The sequence below is a fragment of the Pongo pygmaeus genome, chromosome 8, assembly GCF_028885625.2.
Source record: "Pongo pygmaeus isolate AG05252 chromosome 8, NHGRI_mPonPyg2-v2.0_pri, whole genome shotgun sequence".
NCBI classification, from domain to species: Eukaryota; Metazoa; Chordata; class Mammalia; order Primates; family Hominidae; genus Pongo; species Pongo pygmaeus.
In genome coordinates, this window is record NC_072381.2 from 31,339,767 (window position 1) to 31,365,095 (window position 25,329).

Sequence of the window (25,329 nt, forward strand, 5' to 3'; positions counted from 1 at the left end):
CTCCTGAGCTCAAGTGATCCTCCCGCTGCAGCCTCCCAAAGTGCTGTCATTACAGGCATGAAGCACTGGGCCCAGCTACTTCCTGGGTTCTTGATGGTTTACACTTCTTACTTCTAGTCCTTTCCTAAGACTCATCCATATTCCTGGCCCTGGGTTCTATGATGCCTCCTCTACTTCTTTAATTGTTTAAGTTAGTTCGTGTTATTTCTCTTATGTATAATCAAAGAATATTAACTAATATATAGCTGGCAATAAAGAGGGGAAAAGTTCCCTAGTGGTCCAGTGCCTAGGATTTGGCACTTTCACTGAAAGAGGAAAAAAAAAGATACCACTCTCATTATCCAACAAAAAGAGGACTGGTTAAATAAATTATGGTACATCCATTCAATGGAGTATTTTGCAGCCACTGACGGCAATACAGTAGATTGAACTGCCAAGACACTACTAACGGGGAAAAAAATGAGTTATAATTAAAGCTATTATCTGTAAAGATTATGTTCTGGGTTTTTTCTTTTTAAAAAAAAAGCATTTCTATACGCACAGGAAAAAAAATCCAGAATATATTAAATTATTCACCGGGTTATCTCTGGAGGCAGTGGGACCACCAGAGATACTTATGTTATGTATTTGTATATCTATCATTTTATAATCAGAAAAAAATAGATTAAATAAATCACTGTATACAATCCCTACAAATAAACATGTGGCATTTTCTCTACTGATCTGTCATTTAGATATTTTTATATTAAAAGGACTAAAATTAAATTTACTTTAAAAAATTAAAATTTCAAGATTCTTCCTTAGCCATTTTGTTATAATTTACCTTCATAACCTATTTCTCTGTCCATTCTCTTTTAAAATACAAACACACACAATTTATGTTAGGAATAGGAATCCAAACAAAAGCAGACAGATTGGGGGTCTATCTCAGGATGGCAAAAAGAGGTCAAGTGAGAAAGCAGTATTAGAGTACATCAGGGAGGAGTCATGGTGGACTCAATCTCAGAAGCAACAGAAGGATTAGAATCACCCAGAAGAAAGGTGATAGAGATTTTTTAAATTAAGTACTATAAATGAGAGAATAAAATCCTTGAGGTAACAGAAGTGAAAATGACAATAAAAAATAGCTCTGATTAATGCAACTGGGTGCAGGAAACTGGTGAACTGTGAACCATGAGCAGGAGTGTGGTAGTTATTGAAGCTGCTCACCAAATGTTCTGTATCACCTTTCTGGCATTTGGAAGATCTCATGTTCTTGCCCCTCTAAGGTTAAGCAAACTCATGTGATTTGCTTTGGCCAGTGAAATGTGAGCAGAGGTTTTAAGTGTCACTTCCAGGCAGAAACTTCAAGAGCCGATGCTCAATTCTTCACTTTGCCTTTCCACTATTCAGTGACGGTAGCGCAAGTGGAGATGAAACACCGGTCAGCCTGGGTGCTTGAGCTACTACAATGCTTAGAGTGCCCCTGCTGACCTGCTGTGACACATAACCTCAGCAACAGATAAACAGGTGATGCGTTAAGCCACTGAGATCTTTGAGATATGGGGGTTGTTTGTTACCAAAGCATCACCTAGCCTAACCTGACTGACCAAAAATGCAAGCCACGAAGAATCACAATGGACTCAGTACAGAAATAAAACACTGCTTTTAGGGAAAATTTAGATGAAAATTATACTTATTATGAGCAAAGGAAAGATATTCTCAAAAATGACTGTCCTCTATTAAATAAATAAAAACTAAAAAACTCTTCAGAGACAGTTAGATCCATAAATACTTCCCATTAATGTGTGCTATTCCTATAGCACTATCTATTTATTAGCAAATCATCTAATAAAGAAAAAACAGAAGTTAAGCACACTATCCACAGCAATCATTCAGACAACAGAAAGCAGTACTCAAGACTTAGCCACTAATTCTTCCTTTTATTACCTAAGTCCTCTAAGATACACAACCCTGTAAGAAAAAGCAAAACTGAAGGAAAGACCAAAGGCAGATTTTAGTTTAGGATTTTGTGCTAACATGATCTTTGTGATAAGTCAGGTGACATATTTCACATGTAACCAACTTTTACACACACTAAAAAATTTATGAATATTAAAATCTACTATTTCAGTTAGTAAATAACTTTCCTTCTTTTTTAGTCTTGCTCTGTCGCCCAGGCTGGAGTGTAGTGGTGCAATCTCGGCTCACTACAACCTCTGCCTCCTGGGTTCAAGCGATTCTCCTGCCTCAGCCTCCTGAACAGCTGGGATTACAGGCACCCGCCATCATGCCCGGCTAATTTTTGTATCTTCGTAGAGACGGGGTTTCACCATGTTGGCCAGGCTGGCCTTGAACTCCTGACCTCAGGTGATCCACCCACCTTGGCCTCCCAAAGTGCTGGGATTACAGGCGTGAGCCACCACGCCTAGCCGTAAGTAACTTTTATTTATTCATTAGCAAATAATTTTAGTCCCTATCATGCATAGGATATCATACACAGTGTCATAGGACACGCAAAAAAGTCTAACACACTCTTCCTAACTCCTCTCAGATTGAGCTGAGGAATAAAACACACACACAAAGAATTATAAAGCAAGGTGTAGTGCGAAAAGATATCAAAGAACCAAAAGGTAAGAGAAGAGCTCATGAATGCAGAAAGTAGTCAAAGAAGGTTTTATGAATCTGATGAATGTAAGGGTGCTTATATTTTTTATTGTATTTTATTTTTAATATTTTTACTAGCAAAGCTATCATAATCTTGAACAAAAACATATTTCCAAAAAAACCTTAAATAAGCACATGTATGTTTATAACAACACTTTCCTAATTTAAACTGACATACAAAATGCCAAGTTCTGGTTATTTCTGTGTATGTATGACAGAGTCTTGCTATTTCGCCCAGGCTGGAGTGAGGTGGCGTGATCTCGGCTCACTGCAACCTCTGCCCCACCGGATTCAAGCAATTCTCCTGTCTCAGCCTTCCGAGTAGCTGGGATTACAGGCTCCCACCACCACACCCAGCTAATTTTTGTATTTTTAGTAGAGACGGTATTTCACCACATTGGCCAGGCTGGTCTCGAACTCCTGACCTCAAGTGATCCACCCGCCTTGGCCTCCCAAAGTGCTAGGATTACAGGCTTTGGCCACTGTGCCCGGCCCAAAATGCCAAATTGTTTAGTAAGACTGGAGCACTGTCTTTAAAACATCTTTTTCTAAATATCTCTATACCTCAGAAATCTAAGAGTAAGACTCAACTAGAAGTTTCTAGGCCAGGTGCAGTGGCTCACACCTATAATCTCAGCACTTTGGGAGGCTGAGGCAGGAGGATTGTTAGCCCAGGTGTTCAAGACTATCCTGGGTACCGTGGTGAAACAACATGTCAACAAAAAAACAAAAATTAAAAATGGCTGGGCGCAGTGGCTCATGCCTGTAATCCCAGCACTTCGGGAGGCAGAGGCAGGCAGATCACGAGGTCAGGAGATCAAGACCATCTTGGCTAACACGGTGAAACCCCATCTCTACTAAAAATACAAAAAATTAGCTGGGCGTGGTGGCAGGTGCCTGTAATCCCAGCTACTCGGGAGGCTGAGGCAGGAGAATGGTGTGAACCCGGGAGGCAGAGCTCGCAGTGAGCCGAGATGGCACCACTGCACTCCAGCCTGGGAGACAGAGCAAGACTCTGTCTCAAAAAAAAAAAAAAATTAATTAATTAAAAATAAATTTCAAAAAAAGAAGAAGAAAGTTTCTAACTCCTCCCTGTTTCCACCAAAGAAAAAAATTTTGCCTCCCACTTACATAACAGTAAAATTATATTGCTGTTGATGGTGGCCAACATTTGAACACTTACTATGTGTCATAAGCACTGTTCTAAATGTTTCACACATATTAACTCAATAAATCCTCTCAAACATTGTATGAGATATGTGCTATAACACCATTCCAATTTTATAGTTAGGACAATTGAGGCAGAGAGAAGGTAAATAACTTGCCTGGGATCACATTACTAGTAAGTAGAATTAAAATTCTGCAGCTTGGTGCCAGAGCCCAGGCTTTTTAAACCATTACAACACACTGTTATGCTCCTTGATTATTCAGTTACAATCCTTTATTGAAGACAGCCTAATGTAATTTAAGTGCCATTGCCAGGAACTTAATACATTTTCAAGTACATGTTAGTCTTAATAAAACTGATCCAGGCCAGATGCGGTGGCTTACGCCTGTAATCCCAGCACTTGGGGAGGCCGAGGTGGGTGATCACCTGAACTCAGGAGTCCGAGACCACCCTGGGCAACATGGTGAAACACTATCTCTAAAAAAATTAGCCAGAAGCAGCGGTGTAAGCCTGAAGTCTCAATTACTCGGGTGAGGCAGGAGAACTGCTTGAGCCCAGGAGGCAGAGGTTACAGTGAGCTGAGATCGTACCATTGCACTCTAGCCTGGGCGAAAAAGTGAGACCTCATCTCAAAATAGTAATAATAATAATAATAATAATAATAAAACTGACCCATTTAATTTTTATCTGTTTCCTATGCCTGGCTAGCTTCAACTCAATAAGCATATGGTGAGCAAATTAAGTACACAGTACTGTGGAATAAGTATATGAACAGACATGATTCCTATCTGCCCAAGTTTATTATATAGTAGGAGATACACACATCAGCTACTCACTAAACATGACGGAAGAAATTTGGAGACAGATAGAAATACCAGCAAGATACTACAAAAAAGGAGTGATTAATTTTGGCTAGAGTGGAGAAAAAAATCAAGAGTGGTTTCAAGAAGGTAGAATTAGAACCAGACCTTGAAAGCTGCGTTAGGAATGAGTCGAGGAATGGAGGGAAAGTGCACTCCTGAGTGAAGGCACAGAACAACTGTTTGATCATTATGATATTTACAAGTGCCTTCTATTACTGGAAATGGTAATTAAACAATGTGGTTGGGGCTGGGCATGGTGGCTCAAGCCTGTAATCCCAGCACTCTGGGAGGCCAAGGTGTGTGGATCACCTGAGGTCAGGAGTTCCAGACCAGCCTGGCCAAAATGGCGAAATCCCATCTCTATTAGAAACACAAAAATTAGCCGGGCGTGGTGGGGCGTGACTGAAGTCCCAGCTACACAGGAGGCTGAGGCAGGAGAATCACTTGAACCCAGGAGGCTGAGGCTGCAGCGGGCCAAGATCATGCCACTGCACTCCAGCCTAGGTGACAGAGCGAGGCTCCGTCTTAAGAAAAGAAAAATAAAAACAATATAGTTGGAAAACTGGGTATGTAACAATATATAATGGGAAATGATGACTAAAATTAATTAAGAGACAGAGGATTTCAATACTATGCTAAAGAAAAGAAGCATTCTAAGGTTGCGGGAAAATTCAAACTGTGAGTGAAGGTTAACTCCAACAAAGACTGAAGGTTAAAATACCAATGCATGACACAAGGAATAAGAAGTGGAAACAGAATGTAGTTACAATAATCTAAGTGAGAGTTTATAAGGGACTGTGAAACTATGAATACAAAAGATAACAACTTAGAAGCAGAATTAAAAGATGGTTAGCAAAGCTAAAATGCCACTAATTAACATGTGAAACATATAGAACTTTTGTAAGAACTTAGAAAGAACATTTGTAGGAAGATGAATATAAGTTGTCTCAAAATATTGTTTGAAGTATCAACTGGACATCCACATAAAGACTAATGTTCATTACTAGTCTGAAAGATGTAAGGAAAGATACAGCCATAGAAACTAAACATTTTATAAAAACACATAGCCTTGGCCGGGTATGGTGACGCATGCCTGTAATCCCAGCACTTTTGGGAGGCTGAGGTGGGTGGATCACCTGAGGTCAGGAGTTCAAGACCAGCCTGACCAATACGTGAAACCCTGTCTCTACTAAAACAAAAAAATTAGCCAGGCATTGTGGCCCCTGCCTGCAGTCCCAGCTACTTGGGAGGCTGAGACAGGAGAATTGTTTGAACTCGGGAGGCAGAAGTTGCAGTGAGCCGAGATCACGTCACTGTACTCCAGACTGGGCAACAGAGCAAGAGACTCTGTCTCCAACAAAAAAATAAAAATAAAAATAAATAGCCTTTTCAACACTGTAATTAAATTAAGACATCATTTATATTGTTTGGGAGGATGGAAGAGACACTGGTTAATTTTACTGTTAGACATCATGTTAAAGAGAACATAAATGGAAGAAATAATATCCAAACTTGAAAGAGAAAAAAAGAGTAAGGAGGAAGTACAGGAATAAAGTAGGAGTAATCCAATAAAAGGAAGAAAGAAAGTGAAAAGCTGCCGGGCAGTGGCCCATGCCTGTAATCCCAGCACTTTAGGAGGCCGAGGGGTGTGGATCACCTGAGGTCAGGAGTTCGAAACCAGCCTGACCAAGGAGGTAAAACCCCCGTCTCTACTAAAACACAAAAATCAGCTGGGCATGGTAGCAGGCTCCTGTAATCCCAGCTACTCAGGAGGCTGAGGCAGGAGAAATCACTTGAACCCGGGAGGCGGAGGTTGCAGTGAGCCGAGATTGCACCATTGCACTCCAGCCCGGGCGACAGAGCGAGACTCAGCCTCAAAAAAGAAAGTGAAAAGCAAAAGCACAGAAAATAAGAAATAAAAAATAAAACAGGAGAAATTAGTCCAAGAATTATCAGCAGTAACAATAAACATATTGAACTCAAAGACTGATAGACTGGAGTAAAAGCATACTGCTATTTATAAGAGATACACCCAAACTAAAATAACATATATAAAGGCTGAAAATAAAGAAACAGAAGACATGTAAGACAACTATCAAGCGGCCATATTAACAAATAAAATAGAACTTAAGAAAAAAGTTTTTATAGAGATGAATAAAGCATGTATGAGGGATATAATAATAAAACAATCTAATAAGGAAATACAATGATCATATACCTATATGTAGCTAATATAGCCTTTGGATAAAACAAAAATCTAAAGAATTTTAAAGAGAAATTTTTAAAGAGAAATTAACAAAACCAAGAATCATGAGATGTAAAAACATCTCAGTAACTAGATCACAAGGTTAAAAACAAAAAATCAGTTAAGATACATAATTTGAATAACACAATAGGCAACTTTCACTTAACTGAAAAATTTCTGAACGCTTGAAAACAATTAACTATTTGATTGCATATGTACAGAATATTCACAAAAATGATCAGTAGTAGAATAATACAAAGAAAGACTTCACCAGAGAATCAATAACAAATATACCTTATGCTTTAACCACAATGTTTAATAAGTTTAGAAATCAACAGTTTTATTTTATTAAGTTCAAAGATTTTTCTTTTTATACTTTCTTAACTTTAAATGATTATAGTGGTCAAAAGAAATAGACTTACCTTGTGAGCGCCGAGGTTTCTGGTTTCATCTAGATCCAAAAACATGTCCAAATCACATCCTAACTTCCCAAAAGTGTTGACCGAGGAGCCAAAGGGTCTGATTATGCAGTCCGGAAAATATGCAGCGGCTATGTCTTCAATAAGAGAACAGGTGAGATATCGGAGCTTAGTGTTCTCCTCTGTTAGCTGGAACTCCTTCAAGAGAGTGTTCAGCTGATCGTCTATCTAGCTAGCCGAAACAAAACCAACAAAATAGAGAAAAAGTACAGGTCATATAAAAGAATTACCATTTTACTTTCAAAGATTTGGTGGCTTTGGAGACCTACCTTAGAAATATGCAAAGCCTGGCGCGGTGGCTCACGCCTGTAATCCCAGCACTTTGGGAGGCCGAGGCAGGTGGATCACCTGAGGCCGGAATTTCACGACCAGCCTGACCAACATGGAGAAACCCAATCTCTACTAAAAATACAAAATAAGCCGGGCGTGGTGACGCATGCCTGTAATCCCAGCTACTCAGGAGGCTGAGGCAGGAGAATCGCTTGAACCCAGGAGGCAGAGGTTGTGGTGAGCCAAGATCGCACCATTGCACTCCAGCCTGAGCAACAAGAACAAGACTCCGTCTCAAAAAAAAAATATTCTTTAAAAACCACTGAGGAGGCCAGGCATGGTGGCTCATGCCTGTAATCCCAATACTTTGGGAGGCCAAGGCAGATCACATGAGGCCAGGAGTTTGAGACCAGTCTGAGCAACAACACAGCAGGACCTCGTCTCTATTTCACTGAAGAAATAAATTATATAATATTTTAAAATTTTTAAAAAGCTCTGAGGCATGCCACTAGCAAAATGAAAGTTGGCTAGAATTAAAACTTTGTAAGCAATGAGTATAAAGTATTGTTTTAAGAAAATGAAAGTAGTAAAGTACTCCAGAAGAGGTTAAAACAACTACGTTAGACATTTTAAACTCAAAGGGATGAGGCCAATTGTTAAAGGGCAAGAAAAACTAGAAATACTCAAGTAATGAAGGCCCAAGACCTCTCAGTTTCTCAGAATAACAATCCTGTCTATCCACTAGAAGACTGGCATTAAAATGATCACATACTGAAATTGTGTACTGGAGTATCTGAAGTGAAAAAAAATCATAACTTCAAATGCTCTTATTTGAAACCAACATTGAAAATATCAACTGGCTGGGCACAGTGGCTCACACCTGTAAACTATTGGGAGGCCAAGGCGGGAGGATCGCTTGAGCTCAGGAGTGAGACCAGCCTGGGCAACGTGATGAAACCCTGATTCTACCAAAAAAAAAAAAATACAAAAACTAACTGGGCATGGTGGAATGCATCTGTAGTCCCAGCTACTCAGGAGGCTGAGGTGGGTCACTTGAGTCCAGGAGTTTGCAGCTACAGTGAGCTGAGATTGCACCACTGCACTCCAGCCTGGGCAACAGAGCAAGACTCCATCTCAAAAAATAACATCACATCACATCACATCACATCACATCACATCATCACATCACATCACATCACATCACATCACATCACATCACAACACAACACAACATAACATAACTGAGCTAAGCATTCAACTCAAAAATAATAAAAGAGGCCGGGCTTGGTGGCTCATGCCTGTAATCCCAGCACTTTGGGAGGCCAAGGCAGGCAGATCACATGAGATCAGGAGTTAGAGGCCAGCCTGGCCAACATGGTGAAACCCCGAATCTACTAAAAATACAAAAAATTAGCCAGGTGTGGTGGCACATGCCTGTAATCCCTGCTACTTGGGAGGCTGAGGCAAGAGAATTGCTTGAACCTGGGAGGCGGAGGTTGCAGCGAGCCACGATCAGGCCATTGCACTCCAGCCTGCGGAACAAGAGCGAAACTCTGTCTCAAAATAATAATAATAATAATAAAAGTAAAGGAAATAGATTAGAAGCAAAAATTTTCTTATTAGAAAATTAAACCTTGAAAATAGTATTTTGATAAATAAAGCCATGAGTTGATTCTTTGGAAAGACTAGCAAGGTCTGGCAAGTCTGAGTAAGAAACACCAAGACAGGCCACGTGCGGTGGCTCACGCCTATAATCCCAGCACTTTGGGAGGCCGAGGCGGGCGGATCACAAGGTCAGGAGATCGAGACCATCCTGGCTAACTCAGTGAAACCCCGTCTCTAATAAAAACACAAAAAATTAGCCGGGCATGGTGGTGGGCGCCTGTAGTCCCAGCTACTCGGGAGGCTGAGGCAAGAGAATGGCGTGAACCCGGGAGGTGGAGCTTGAAGTAAGCTGAGGTCACGCCACTGCACTCCAGCCTGGGCGACAGAGCAAGAGTCCGTCTCAAAAAACAAAAACAAAAACAAAAACAAAAACAAACAAAAAACCAGCAAGACAAATACAAACAATATTTGAACACAGAAGAGACAGAATCTTGGGCCGGGCGTGGTGGCTCACACCTATAATCCCAGCACTTTGGAAGGCCCTAGTGGGCACATCACCTGAGGTCAGGAGTTCGAGACCAGCCTGGCCAAAGTGGCGAAACTCCGTCACTACTAAAAATATGAAAGTTAGCTGGCCATGATGGTGCACACCTATAGTCCCAGCTACTTGGGCAGCTGAGGCATGAGAATGGCTTGAATCGGGGAGCGGTTGCAGTAAGCCAAGATCATGCCACTGCACTCCAGCCTGGGCAAGAGCGAAACTCCATCTCAAAAAAAAAAGAAAAGAGAGAGAGATAGAATCAGAAAGAAGACATTTTAAAATTGACAGAAAACCATGTACAATTTTATGTCATTATGCTGGAAAGAGAAAGAAAACCTAAATTGTTCAAAAGGCCGAAAACTTCAGAAGAATGTGGTTACCTGTAAGTACAAATGGGGCATGGCAGGGAAGGAGTAGACAAGGATTACTAACACTTTTCATTCAACATATCCTGTAGTTTGAATTTTTAAAAAGCAATCCCATTTATTTATAGAGATATTAAAATTGTAATAAAAATATTAGCACAACAAATGTAATAATGCATTTTTGTAAATACACCTTGACTAAGTAGGGTTTATTCTGTGAATGCAAGAATGACTTGACATGAGGAAATCTACAATGAATCTACAATTCACTACATTAAGACATTAGGAGGGGAAAGAAAAAGACATTAGGAGAAAAACCATATACAATGTCAAGATCATATGCCAGTCATCAATACAATCTGAAATGTCAAAACTCAACATCTACTCAATGTGTTGAGCATGATGACATTCTTAGAAAGCTAGAAATAGAAAAAAACTTTCCTTCATCTCATTATGCATCTACCACGATTCATCTCCATAACTCTTTTCACCTTGTAAAACTGAAGACCTATACCCATTAAACAATAATGTAGCTTGAACATTTTAGAGGAATCTTTATTGTTCATAAAAAAATACATAGTTCTAAAAGTTGAAGTACACCTAAAAACTTACACTTTCTGTATAACAAAGTAATTCAAAAAGCTGCTTGTTTGAACGTGGCAACTGATTACTTGACCGTATGCGTGACCGTTCAGAAGTCGGGTTTTTCAACTTCAGATTGAAGAAACGTGATCTGAATGGAATTGCAGCCTCCATGGCCGTCCTTGGAGTATGAGTCCCATTCTGCAGTGAACCTATGCTTTCCTTTTGGCAAAATTCTACGACAGCATAGAGACCCTATACCAAAAACAAGAAAAAACAGAACACATTTCACAATATATCTAACATACTAGTTTAGCTCATATATTAAAACAATTATCATAATGCTACAAAATATCAAGTTTTTAAAATTTACAAATGATATGATTCTAACATAGCATTAATTTTATTCAATTTAAGTAGATTAAGAAAAGGAACACTGGGCCGGGCGCAGTGGCTCACGCTTGTAATCCCAGCACTTTGGGACGTGGAGATGAGCAGATCACCTGAGATCAAGAGTTCAAGACCAGCCTGGCCAACATGGTGAAACCCTGCCTCTACTAAAAATACAAAAACTAGACAGGCGTGGTGGCGGGTGTCTGTAAGTCCAGCTACTTGGGAGGCTGAGGCAGGAGAATCTCTTGAACCCAGGAGACGGAGGTTGCAATGACCTGAGATCATGCCACTGCACTCCAGCCTGGGTAACAGAGTGAGACTCCATGTCAAAAAAAAAAGAAACAGAACCTTAAAACAATGTTAGTTAAGAGAAGCTGAAAAGACTGAAAAGAATGCTGAAGCAGAAAAATCCAAAGGCAAAACAAAGATCCCCTCCCACTGGCCTTCATCCGCAAGTTAAAGGGACTATCTAAAGTATTCAAACTGGGTGTGGTGGTGCAGGACTGTGGTCCCAGCTACTCCAGAGGCAGAAGGATCACCTGAGCCTAGGAGTCGAGGCTGTAGTGCACTGTGATCATACCTGCCAACAGCCACTGCACTCCAGCATAGGCAACATAGTTGGACCCCGTCTCTTAAAAAATAAAATTAAGCATTCAAATAATGAAATCAGTCATAAATGACTTATAATCCTAAAATACCGCTATAAGAATTTCTGGTCCTATATCAAAAACAAAACTCATTAAAGAAATCTAGATAAGGAAGATGCAGTATATCAAAGAGAACCTACCTACCATATTGCAAAAAGCAACAGCAAAAAACAACTAATGGAGACCTCCACCCTTGAAAAGCATAAACGTTAAGTTAGATTGTTTTTCAAATACTTACAAGGCTTTCATAGAAGAAATGATTATTAATAGGTCCAAATTGGGATAAATATTTAAGGAACTTGTTTTCACTGATTTTCTCTGGGCAATGTATTAAAACAGTCCGCTGTGCCTGTTCTCGTCTTTCATTTTGCATCTCAGAGAATCTCCTTTTGGGAATCTTGTCTTCAAAGCCTATGAACGAGACACAAACATTTCCACCACACGCACACACACAAAATTTTAAAAATATTTTGATAAGGTGTTTAAAGACTTTATATATGACTAAAACCAACTTCACCTAATCTATTTTTTCTCTTCCTTTATAAGGGTTAAACTATACTACAGTAGTCTCCCCATTACCCACAGGGGTTATGATCCAAGATGCCTGTAAATGCCTAAAACCTCAGATATTACCAAGCCCTATATATATAATGTTTTATCCTACACATACATTGCTATGATAAGGCTTAATTTATAAATTAGGCACAGTAAGAGATTAACAACAATGGGCCGGGCTTGGTGGCTCATGCCTGTAATACCAGAACTTTGGGAGGCTGAGGTGGGTGGATCACCTGAGGTCAGGAGTTCGAGATCAGCCTGACCATGGTGAAACCTCATCTGTACTAAAAATACAAAAATTAGCCAGGCATGGTGGCGCGCGCCTGTAGTCCCAGCTACTTGGGAGGCTGAAACAAGAGAATCACTTGAAACCAGGCGGCAGACGTTGCAGTGAGCTGAGATTACACCACTGCACTCCAGCCTGGGCAACAGAGTGAGACTCTGTCTCAAAAAAGAGAGAGAGAGAGATTAACAACAACTAATAATGAAATAGAACAATTCTAACAATATACTGTAATGAAAGTTATATGAATGTGGTCTCTCTCTCTCTCAAAATATCATATTGCACTGTGCTCACCTATTTGTAGACCACAGTTGACTGTGAGGAACTGAAACTGTGGACAATGAAAACATGGATGAGGTGGAATTACTGCACTTTCAGTGTTCGTTTGACTACTCTCCCATGACTACTATTAAAACTGCGCACTTTCTCTGTTTTGATTTACTATGCTTGATGCAAAGTGCTGAAAACGGAGTTCCACAAAACAACAAAAAAAAAAACAAAACAAAACCAGGAAAGTAAAATCACTTATTTAATACTTGCACAAATATGCACATACAAAATTGTGTAAATTGTAACATTCCAAAGCCTAAAAGAAATTATTACAAGCCTGAGTGTAATGAGACAATGAGTTTGGAAATTCGGTGTTTTGAAGTAAGCTATTAAGGCATTTTTCTTTCTCAAGGGTCTTGATCTGGCTCAATTAACAATGAGTTACCAACTATCATGTGCTCTGTATCAGGGAAATCAAAGAATTTAAAACCTCGTTGCTGCCCATGAAGAGCTCATTGATAATTTTACTAAGGAAAGAAAGAGGCTAGGAGTTTTACAATCAAGGGAATCAAGACAAGAATTGTGACAGTCCAGAATTAAATATTAATAACCCACTAGCCACAATGGGAAGGTCAACAAATGAACTAAGTATAGAGAGAAAAAAATTATTCAAGTTCTAAGGGAGTATTAAAGCACAAACCTGAATGTTAACAACTAATTTTTTTCCCCCAAGATTTTAACTTCCAGTTAAGTAGTTTAAGGTGTTTCTTTAAAAAGTCTGGAATGGTAGACTCTAGAGATCATAAACCACCAAGTCTGATATCAATACCCTTAACAAGGCCAGACGCGGTGGCTCACACCTGTAATCCCAGCACTTTGAGAGGCGGAGGTGGGCGGATCACCTGAGGCCAGGAGTTTGAGACCAGCCTGGCCAAATTAGCCAGGCGTGGTGGCATGTGTCTGTAGTCCCAGTTACTTGGGAGGCTGAGGCAGGAGAATCACTTCAACCCAGGAGGTTGCAGTGATCCGAGATTGCACCATTGCACTCCAACCTGAGTGACAGAGGGAGAATGTCTCAAAAAAAAAAAAAAAAAACTTAAAATTCCAAAGAAATTAAACAGAACAGAAAATGTAAATGATGTATAGAAATCAGCAGAAACTTTTAGCCTCATTTTCTTCCAAAAGGCTATGAAACTGATGGATCAAGGAAATACTCCAAACCCACTATCTTACTATCTTTTTTCTTTTTCTTTTTTTTTTTTTTTTAAAGAGACAAGGTCTCCCTCTGTCACCCAGGCTGGAGTGCAGTGGCACAATCCCACCTCACTGCAATCTCTGCCTCCCAGGTTCAAGCGATTCTCAAGCCTCAACCTCCCCAGTAGCTGGGATTACAGGCGTGCGCCACCACGCCCAGCTAATTTTTGTATGTTTAGTAGAGACGGGGTTTCACTACGTTGGTCAGGCTGGTCTTGAACTCCTGACCTCAAGCAATCCTCCCTCCTTGGACTCCCAAAGTGCTGAAATTACAGGCATGACGCCACCATGCCAAGCCTGAAAATACAGCTTTTAACTATGTGCCTTCGCCTCCATTCCCAATGACAATTCTTTAACATCAATCTCTTATTTCAGGCCTGTATCACAGTAATCTGACTCCTAAACTAGTCTCATTCACCCTCGTTTTGTTTTTCTCAAGCTATCCTCCACATAACTGCCAAAGTGTTCTTTAAAAAATGGTCTTTTTTTTTAAGTCTTATTCTTTGGCTTACCTGCTTAAATCCTTTAATGGCTTCCCCACTGCCTTTAAGATCACATCTCAACTCCATAGCATGGGTATAAAGTGCTTGCACCATGTCCCATCTCTCCTCTTTCATGTCACTTATGCCATTTCTTTCTGTTGTACTTTTCACATATGGTACTCTATACACACAATACTATCACATGCTATGAACTATCTATGTCTTCTTCCTTCTGGTTGGAATGTCCACCTTCTCATTTTCTGTCTGGCAAACTCCCATTCACCCTCCAAATCTTGCTCAGGTCTGTGAAGACTTCTGACTCTCCATGGCAGAATCTCTTCCACCTCTGTATTACCTTACTTTAACAACTATGAAGGAATGTAATTCATAGTGTTATATTTATTCAACAATATGGAAGAATACTTTCTTCCATATTGAGGGCAGAGGCTATTCTTTTCAATTAGATCTCAGTCTACCAACTGTCCTTCCTCCAAGTGGTCCTTATTTCCTTCTCTTATGCTACAGGCTCTGCCTAGACCACCTTACCACCTTTTCAGTTGTGAATGCCACCTAAACACACTTGTCTCTGATTTTTACTGAGTCTAAACTGGTGTCCAACTGCATATTGCAAAAGTAAAGTCAAACAGCATAGAATTTTCTTTTTTATTTTTCAGACAGAGTCTCACTCTGTTGCCCAGGCTGGAGTGCAGTGGTGTGATCTCGGCTCACCGCAATCTCCACCTCCGGGGTTCAAGCAATTCTCCTGCTCAGCCTCCCGAGTGGCTGGGATTACAGGACCTGCCACTGCGCCAGGCTAATTTTTATATTTTTAGTAGAGAAGGGGTTTCACCATGTTGGCCCGGCTGGTCTTGAACTCCTGACCTCAGGTGATCCTCCTGCCTCGGCCTCCCAAAGTGCCGGGATTACAAGTGTGAGCCATGGCGCCTGGCCCAAACAGTGTAGAATTTTCTCAGGTAGAAGCATAAGTCCTCTCCCAGTCCTCTTACCCTAACAGCCAACCATTAAGTTGTGGTTCTTACCTTTTCAGACATTTTCAAGGTATATGTAAACATATTCTCTTTTACACAACTGAAATTTACTGAAATCTTACTATATATTCTGTAACATGCTGTAAGATATTTAATATATTGGGGACATTTTCCCATATCAGAAGATACACATTTACTTTATTTCTTTTAAAAAGTATATACTCTTAAATATGTATTTATCATAGTTTAGCCAAATCTCTATTGATAAATATTTAGGTGGTTTACCATTTTTTCACTATTACAAACAATGCTGCAATGTCATCTGTATGCAATGTCTTTGCACATTTATGCAAATATATCCCTGCAGGTGGACTGCTGGCAAAGAGCAGGGATTACATTTGAGAATGAGATAGAAAAGTTTGATTAAAAAAATGGAGCAATGTGCTTGAGAAGATGAAAAAGGTAGAATCTAAAGCCGTAAACAACAGTAGGTTAAGAATGATGTAGACACGATGACAAAGTTGTGAAGGCGGGAACAGAAAGTTGAGGTAATTTATTGCCTCACCAAAGGTTTATCAAATCTATAACAAATTAAAAGGAAGAACTAATAAGTGCTAATATTTTATGACAGATTGAAATGTGCAATGGTCTTGATAATACAATATGGTAAGCACAAACTAACATTAAGAAATGACTGAATAGGCCAGGTGCAGTGGCTCATGCCTGTAATCCCAGCACTTTGGGAGGCCAGGGAGGGTGGATCGCTTGAGGTCAGAAGTTCGAAACCAGCCTAGCCAACATGGTGAAATCCCATCTCTACTAAAAATACAAAAAATTAACCAAGTGTGGTAACGCGTGCCTGTAATCCCAGCTACTCAGGAGGCTGAGGCGGGAGAATCGCTTGAAGGCGGAGGTTGCACTGAGCCGAGATAGCGCCACTGCACTCCAGCCTGGGCGACTGAGAGACTCCTTCTCAAAAGAAAAAAAAAAAAAAGAATACTATCCTGTATTTAGAATTAAAAACAAAATAAAGATGCATGCACATAATGGGGGAAAAATTAACCTAGCACAGTTTTATAAAAGAGGCCTGAAAGTCTGATGCATCATAGGAATGTCTTAACTTCTGGATTGAGGATAGGAAGAGAATGAATTCATATATAGAACTTCAGGCCTTATTGAGACAAATGTTTTTAAAAATCCAAATTTAAGGGGTAATAACACTTCTTTGCTACTTACTAATCAGGCCACATATGGAGTATATGTTCTGCTCTGGACGTAATAGATATGAAAGATATTAATAAGCCAGAGAGCATCCAGAGAGGAATAACAAAAAGTCTAGAAACTCTAATATACAATTACTACAGATAAAGAGAGGATTTACAGCCTGGGGAAAAAAAAGAAAAAAACTATAAGAATCTGAGAGCTGAGCACTGGCTTTAAACATAATATAGCACCTTCTCTTAATAGTTTTCCAAGCACTGTCACATACACACTCTTCTGAAACTCACAATAACCTTTTAAGATAGACAGGGTAGGTATCACTGCAGGTGAAAAAAACTGCCCAAAGTCAAATACCTAATAAGCTGGGTAGCCTCTTGCAGTTTAGCTGTTGTTGGTTTGGCTGCTGGCATCCAAACAACCGCTAAACCTGTTCAGGTAACAGTTCTGGTAACAGCACACCCCTGCTAGTAAAAAACCACTCTATGTGGTTGTGGTGGAACTGTCACACTTATCCCCCACCCCATGAGATAGGGATTATCAGGCTATTTTGGACACCTCCTCTTCATCCAAAGGGTGGGCATGTGATCAATCGGAAGCTGCAAGCATGTGCACGTGGAGCTGCTGGTGACCATCACCCCCACCAACAACATCCCATGTAGAAGAGCCCAAGATTATAAGGCCACCAAAAAATAGCTAAGGAAAATGAAAATATCTCACACTGACCACGTCAATCCAGTTGACCTTAAAGTATGATATATGTCTCTTTCTGGAGTTTGGTTACACAGATTGGTATAGTCTCCCTTTTCTACTTAAGCTATTTTGAGTTAGTTTCTGTTACCTGTATCAGAAAGAATCCCGAATAATACACCACGTACTCTTATTGTCTTTCTACTACAGCTCTTTCCACTACTAACATGAAACCTATGTCAAAACTAAGACCAACGTGGAAATGGGAAATTAACAGATTTTAGCTCACTATATTTTTCAACAATTAGAGCCTGACCAAAAATGGAATTGACTGATTTATGCAACAATGTTCCTTATTGCTATAAACTGGTAATGAATCCTCACACTGAATGAAAAACTGAATTGGATATTTCTCAAGTTCCTTCCAATTATAAAATCACATGCTTCTAAGTGAGTATAAGGTGTACTTACCTGTCCTTTTTTAAAATGGTAAAGACATCCAAATGAGGATTTTGTTATTTCCTGCAAGAATCCCTGAATATTTAGTCGTATTATTCTAATGACACAAAATGAAACACTTCCTTAAAAAAGAAAAACAGCAAAGCTAAAGTAAATGAAGAGTATAGTCTTGGAATTAGAAGTGGGTTTTACTGCCTGGGCGAGGTGGCTCACGCCTGTAATCCCAGCACTTTGGGAGGCCAAGGCAGGCAGATCACCTGAGTCTGGAGTTCAAGATCAGCCTGGCCAACATGGTGAAACCCCATCTCTACTAATAACACAAAAATTAGCCAGGCCGTAGTGCCACGTGCCTGTAATCCCAGCTACTGGGGAGGCTGAGGCAGGAGAATCACTTAAACCCGGGAGACCAAGGTTGCCGTGAGCCAAGATCGTGCCATTGCACTCCAGCCTGGGTGACAGAGCAAGACTCCGTCCCGGAAAAGAAAAAAGAAAAACAGTGGGTTTTTTTATTTTTGCCACCGAATAGCTGAGTTTAGCTTGAACTACTCAAGCTACCCTTGGACCACCCTGTTCCCTCATCTACAAAATGGAGTAACAGTATTTCCTTCCACACCTACGCTACAGGGTTGTTTCATATATCAAAGAGCATATGAACATACTCTCAAATTTAAACACCCATACAAATGTTAAATTACAATAGCTTTTTTGGCAGAATCCTTACTCAAATTTTCGGCGTTACTTAGAAATTTTCAACAGAAGTAGCTTCCACTAAATACAATCCAATCAATATTTGAATGAAATACATAAAGATTTCTCACTGCCTGCCAATGGAAGTCTTTTATACAGTCTGATAAAGACACCAGCTTATTTTAGGGAAAAAATAGCTCCAAGGAATCGTAGAAATCAATACATTTTGTTTAATAATTTGACTAAAAGTCTAAATTAACTGAGCTAGTGACCTTGCCTAAGTTATTTACCTCTTTGAGCCATTTTCTACATCTGTAAAATGGACACAGGGATACATTTCTTGCAAGACTGTTTTACGAACTGTAAATAGAATACACAAGCTCTTGAGTCACAAGAGAGGTTCAATAACACTGGCTTCTCAATACACAAAGAAGCATATAAATGTAGAACGAACGCTGGACAACAGCCTGTTGCAGTGAATTCAAATCTGTTACCATATTGATTTGGTTCAAAATGGCCAAAAAGAATAAAGTAAAAGGCAGTACATTTCATAGGCTGAACCCTATGTCTAGGAACCAAGAATCCCCTTGATTCATCAGGCTACAATATAACTCGGCCTCCAGCAACAACTTAACGTATCAAAATCAGAAATATACGTACATGATGCAGCGACTGGCTCAGGTGTGTAGCATTACTATCATTGGGAACACTATTTCGTCAAACTGTAAAGTGCTAGCAAACTGGGTTCCTGACCTGAATTTCATGGAAGTCTAAACAACTCCATTACTGTACACAGGAGTCGCCCCAAAGAAACATCACACATCTCACTTCTGCCTCAGCAACGGCGGCGATCCTGGGTTCCCCTACAGAGATCAGAGGAGAGGAGGACAGGACACAGCCCCACCCTCTTGCCAAAGGGTCCACAGCCATTTCCACAGCCCACGTGTTTCCCAGTGATCCCAGACTCCTCGCCCGCTGTGGGACGGAACTACAGGGCAAACCGGCGCCATCACCTGTCTCCACGCTCCCTGAAGGCTGCTCGTCTCTCCTGAGGTCTTTGGCCACAGTTCCTGGGCAACTCAAAAGCCTGACGATAGGCCGCTGGACTCGAGTTCTTCTCTGGGCACACAGGTTCAAACGGGTCAAGAGCCCCACGCCGGGAACCGCCATTGTTAAAAAAAAAAAAAACAGCACTAGCGCAAAGCTGAAAGGTCAGCGCGTTTTCGCGCATGCGTCGGGGGTTGGGGGTGGGCGGGGCAAAAGACATGGGAAGCCTCGAGGGTCAAACTAGGCGAAAGAAGTTCGCTTTTAGAGGAAGAAAGGAAATTGAGGCCGGAAAGAAGATACCTGAGCTTTCAGACATGGTTTACTTCCACAGTCACACAGTTTCCCAAATGAAAAGCTCCATAGAAGGAGCGCGCCACCTACTCTTGTAAATAGCATCATGAAAATAGAACCAGAGCCCGGGCGCGGTGGCTCATGCCTGTAATCCCAGCACTTTGAGAGGCTGAGGCAGGTGGATCTCCTGATGTCAGGGGTTCGAGACCAGCCTGGCTAACATGGCGAAACCTTGTCTCTACTAAAAAATACAAAAAAATTAGCTGGGCGTGATGACATGCCTGTAATCCCAGCTACTTGGGAGGCTGAGGCACGAGAATCACTTGAACCCGGGAGGCGAAGGTTGCAGTGAGCCGAGATCACACCACTGCACTTAAGAGATCGCGCCACTGCACTTAAGCCTGTGCAACAGAGCGTGACCCTGTCTCAAAAAAAAAAAAGTTAAAATAATGGAAAGGCTTTTAACCTCTGAAAGGGGCACCAGGAGCAGGCAGGGCATCATCTTCTTCCTTGAACCGTGTGAGGACATTTTACAACCTCTGCCAATATGCCTCAATTCAAATTAAAATTCAAGTGGTTTTGCCAGCCCCTCCTCCAAGTGAGAAGTACATACCTCATCTTAAAGCCATACGAAAGGCATTGGAGAGGACTGGTTCAGTCTTCTCATTTTGGACATGAGAAAGTGGGGCACAGATCAGACAAGGACTGGCTATAGGTCACACCTGGGGAGTCAAAGCTTAAAGTCAGAGCTCTGCCCTTGATTCAAGGCTCTTCCTCAGTGCCCGTGTCATAACGAGTGGCCCTTGCTCGGGTGCCTGGGAAAAGGAAAACAGTGCAAAGAAGCCTGCAACTGAAGGTAGCCTCCCAAGGGGAGGCTCCCAGGGGGACACACTGCTGCTGGAGGCGAAAGTAAAGCAAGGGGCCTCGCAATCGGAGCGTGAGAGAGGACAAACCAGCACTGGAACTGACTAGCCAGCTCTGTGTTAGCATGGTGCTATTGCCTTGCAGGTATTTTCCTTTTTAATCATCTCAACAAATCTGAGTGATTAAACCCATTTCATGGATGAGAACACGGAGGCTCAGAGACAGTAAGTAACTTGTCTAAGGTGGCCTCATTAGAAGTTGGCTGTGCTGGCTGGGTGTGGTGGCTCACGCCTGTAATCCCAGAACTTTGGGAGGCCAAGGCAGGAGGATCACCTGAGGTCAGGAGTTCGAGACCAGCCTGGCCAACATAGTGAAACCCTGTCTCTACTAAAAATACAAACATTAGCCAGGTGTGGTGGTGGGCACCTGTAATCCCAGCTACTTGGGAGGCTGAGGCAGGAGAATCACTTGAACCCAGGAGGCGGAGGTTTCAGTGAGCCAAGATTGTGCCACTGCACTCCAGCCTGGCAACAGAGTAAGACTCTGTCTCAAAAAAAAAGTTGGCTGTGCCATTTGACCCCAGGTCGGTCCCCAGATCCTGGGCCTTCCACTGGGACACACACTCAAGGCCACCCTCAGGCCACACAGAGTCCTGCCACTCCCACATGGATGTTGAAGAATCTCAAAGTTAGATAGAAGTATATTTTATTTTGACACTTCCAAGGAAAGTCCTGCGTAAGTAAGCAATGAGTTTGGGGATGGATGTGAAGCCTTTTTAATTTTTGTGGGGGATATTTAATCCCTTTAGCAGAATAAAATGTTCTCCAGCCACTTGGCAGTAGCTACTTTTTTTTTTTTTTTTTTTTTGAGACAGAGTCTTGCTCTGTCGCTCAGGCTAGAATGCATTAGTGCAGTCTCGGCCCACTGCATCCTCCTTCTCCTGGATTCAAGCAATTCTCCTGCCTCAGCCTCCCAAGTAGTTGAGATTACAGGCACCTGCCATTAAGCCTGGCTAATTTTTGTATTTTTGTAGAGACGGGTTTTCACCATGTTGCCCAGGCTGGTCTTGACCTCCTGAACTCAGGTGATCCACCCACCTCGGCCTCCCAAAATGTTGGGATTACAGACGTGAGCCACTGCACCCAGTCGAAAGTAGCTATTTTTATAGAACTATTCTGTTGTAAGGTATTACTTCTAGCTCACTGGCCTGCATCTTCCAGAAAAGAAAACTTTGCATTTAATGTTTAAAATGAAATAAATGCTTATTTTTATAAGGTTGATATGGTTTGCATCTGTGTCCCCACCAAATCCATGTTGAGATATAATCCCCAGTGCTGGCCGTGCGGCCTGGTGGGAGGTGTTTGGATCATGGGGGTGGATCCCTTATCACTGGCTTAGCGCCATCCCCTTGGTGATAATTGGACGTGTTCTCGGAAACCTGGTTGTTTAATAGTGTGTGGCACCTCCCCTCAATTTTGCTCCTGCTCGCTCCATGTGGTGTGCCTGCTCCCCCTTTGCCTTCTGCCATGATTGTAAGCTCCCTGAGGCTTCCTCAGAAGCAGACGCCAGTGCCATGCTTCCTGTACAGCCTGCAGAACCATGAGCCAATTAAACCTCTTTTCTTTGTAAATTACCCAGCCTCAGATATTTTTTTATAGTGATGCAGGAAGGGCCTAATGCAAAGGTGTACTGTTTTGTTTTGTTTTCAAGCTAAGGTATATTGTTTATGCCTTATTACAAATTTGAGGGATATCAGAAACTGGGGGATACTGTAAGCCCAGCAAAGGGAGGAATAATACTCTATGGCTTCAAGCCTGGGCTCTCCTGCATATGGGGTTTCACAATGGGAATGGTGCTTGATGCATTCAACTAATACCTTATTTGTAGACATCTGTATCGTTTTCAGCTTTTAAAATATGATCAGCTACATTGTAGCCAATATCCCCAGTTAAGTCATAGCTGATATACAACTTTATTTCCTTATAATGAAATACTAGAAGTTACTGGTTCAGATTTAAGATGTTCAATACAAATTGCTCTTTAGAAAAATTGCTCCAGTTTACCTTCAGACAGCAGTTACAAAAGTCTCATTTTTCCAAACCCTCATGGTTTGGAAACTATATTCATGGTTTCCAAATCTCATGTGTCCCCACTAAATCTCATGTTGAATTCTAATCCCTAATGTTGGAGATGGGGCTGGGAAGTAATTGGATCACAGGGGCAGATTTCCCATGAATGGTTTAGTACCATCCCCTTGGCACTGTCCACACGATTGTGAGTGAGTTCTCATGAGATCTGGTCATTTAAAAGTGTGGCACCTGCCCCCTCACTCTCTCTGGCTCCTGCACCTTGTGAGATGTCTCGCTCCCCCTTCGCCTTGCACCGTGACTGTAAGTTTCCTGAGGCCTTCCCAGAAGCTGAGCAGATGCCAGCGTCATGGTTCCTGTACAGCCTGTGGAACTGTGAGCCAGTTAAACTTCTTTTCTTTAGAAATTCCCCAGTCTCAGATATTTCGTTATAATACTCACTAACACTCACTAACTCTGAGTTTGCTTTTTCTTTTTTATTATTACTAGATGAATATTATTTTATATATTCATTGCCCATTTGTATTTCTTCTTTTCTGAATTGCCGGTGTATTTCCTTGACTCATTTTTTTCTATTACTGTGTTTGTCTTTTTCCCGTTTGTTGATGAGTACCTTCACATAGTGGGAATACCCACACTGATATACTTCATTATATAAAAATCGAAACTTCTGTATGTTACAAAACACCAGAAAAACAAATGAAAAGACAGAAGAAATTATTGAGAAAAAAAATTTACAATGAATAGAACAATTTTTCTTTATACCTTCTGTACAGTACTGAGCATCACGCTTAGAAAGTCCTTCATAATCCCCAAGATCATGTAAATATTCATTTTTTTGTTATCTCTTAGTTTGTTAGTATGTTTATAGTTTTATTTGTTAACATCTTTACAACAACTGGAATTAGTTTCTGGCATGAAGTTTAAAGCAGTAGTAATTTTAGCTTGATTTTTTCCCAGGAAGTTAATTAATTGCCCTAACAAAACTTATTGAATAATTCTTCTTTGCTCACAGGGTCTTAACTCCACCTTTATCACATGCTAAAAAGTATGTTCTTATAAAAATTCAGATTTGTTTCTGGACTTCGTATTCTTTTCCATGATCTGTGATCTTTTCTAAATTCTAAAGCTGTCCGTATTCCAACAAGGGCTCCCAAATTCTCAGAAATAGAGTTTGCATTGCTTTGGTGATCTCTGTTCATATTCTTATCTCTTATGTTAGACCGTGAGTTCCCTGAGGAATGGGAACTCTCCCTGTGACCCTGAGTTCCCTGAGGGAAGGGAGGTCTCACTCCTCTTTGTACCCCGAGAGCCGAGTGTGGTGTAATGAAGGGAGGGCAAAACAGCACATGGGGAAATGAGGAAGCGCCAGGATTACGGTTGCCAGATTGAGCAAATAAAATAGGCAGTTAACCTACAGTATCAGATAAACCACAAATAGTTTTTTGTATGAGTATGTGCTATGTAATGTTTGGGATATACTTATCCTAAAAGTTTTCCAGACATCTCCACTGAAACACTCATCCTCCTCAGACCTCAAACCTCCACCTACCATGAGATCCAAGCTGAAAAACCAGGAATGCATCTTTTACATGCCAAATGCCACAAGTGACACAGGCTCAAGTTAGAGGCACCCAATAGGCTGAGGATGAGAGTGGGAAATATGACCTTCCACGCTTGCAGAGGCAGCGTCACAGGCCAAGAATGAACTGACTCACTGCTGTTCCTCCAAAAGCCTCTCCCCCAACCCCCTGCACCCTGCCCCATGTCCCTGGTCCCCAGGGGCCCTGACCTGAGTGGGGCAGGGCAGACACTGTATGATCCTACAGCTGACTGTTCATAGTCTCTAATCTTTCCTTCTCGTATAAAAGAAAAACAGGGCTGTCCTCTGTTGTTACCCAGCATGTGACACCTGCCTGGACACACCCAGTAGGCACTCAAGCCATGCTGGGGATGCAGTCATTCTGTTTCTCGTGGTTTTTTGTTGGTGGTGGTGGTTGTTTGTTTTTGAGACAGAGTCTCACTCTCTCACCCAGGCTGGAGTGCAATGGTGCGATCTTGACTCACTGAAACCTCCACCTTCCGAGTTCAAGCAATTCTCCTGCCTCAGCCTCCCAAGTAGTTGCGATTATAGGCACCCACCACCATTCCTGGCTAACTTTTTGTATTTTTAGTAGAGATGGGGTTTCACCATGTTGGCCAGGTTGGTCTCGAACTCCTGACCTCAGGTGATACACCAGCCTTGGCCTCCCAAAGTGCTGGGATTTACAGGCATGAGCCACCGCACCCAGCCCTATTTTTCATGTTTATCCATACATTTCCACAGGGGCTGCAAGCCTACACAAC

General features: G+C 41.3%; 1 protein-coding gene across 3 annotated transcripts in view; it reads right to left on the bottom strand.

Moving 5' to 3' along the window:
* The window catches only part of MTPAP (mitochondrial poly(A) polymerase), a 37,726-nt gene extending 17,783 nt beyond the window's left edge, over positions 1 to 19,943 (bottom strand). Inside the window, exons 1-4 of one of the 3 annotated variants that reach the window (XM_054503142.2) lie at positions 19,708 to 19,943; positions 12,043 to 12,215; positions 10,795 to 11,019; positions 7,345 to 7,569 (exon numbers count right to left, since the gene is read on the bottom strand). In XM_054503142.2, the coding sequence (XP_054359117.1) occupies positions 7,345 to 7,569; positions 10,795 to 11,019; positions 12,043 to 12,215; positions 19,708 to 19,864 (780 nt within the window). In that variant the 5' untranslated portion in view covers positions 19,865 to 19,943. Of the gene's footprint in view, positions 1 to 7,344; positions 7,570 to 10,794; positions 11,020 to 12,042; positions 12,216 to 19,354; positions 19,378 to 19,447; positions 19,656 to 19,707 lie in introns of those variants that run through there. The other 2 variants (XM_054503143.2, XM_063669728.1) reach the window with 2 other exon arrangements.
* Positions 19,944 to 25,329: the final 5,386 nt, after the last annotated feature.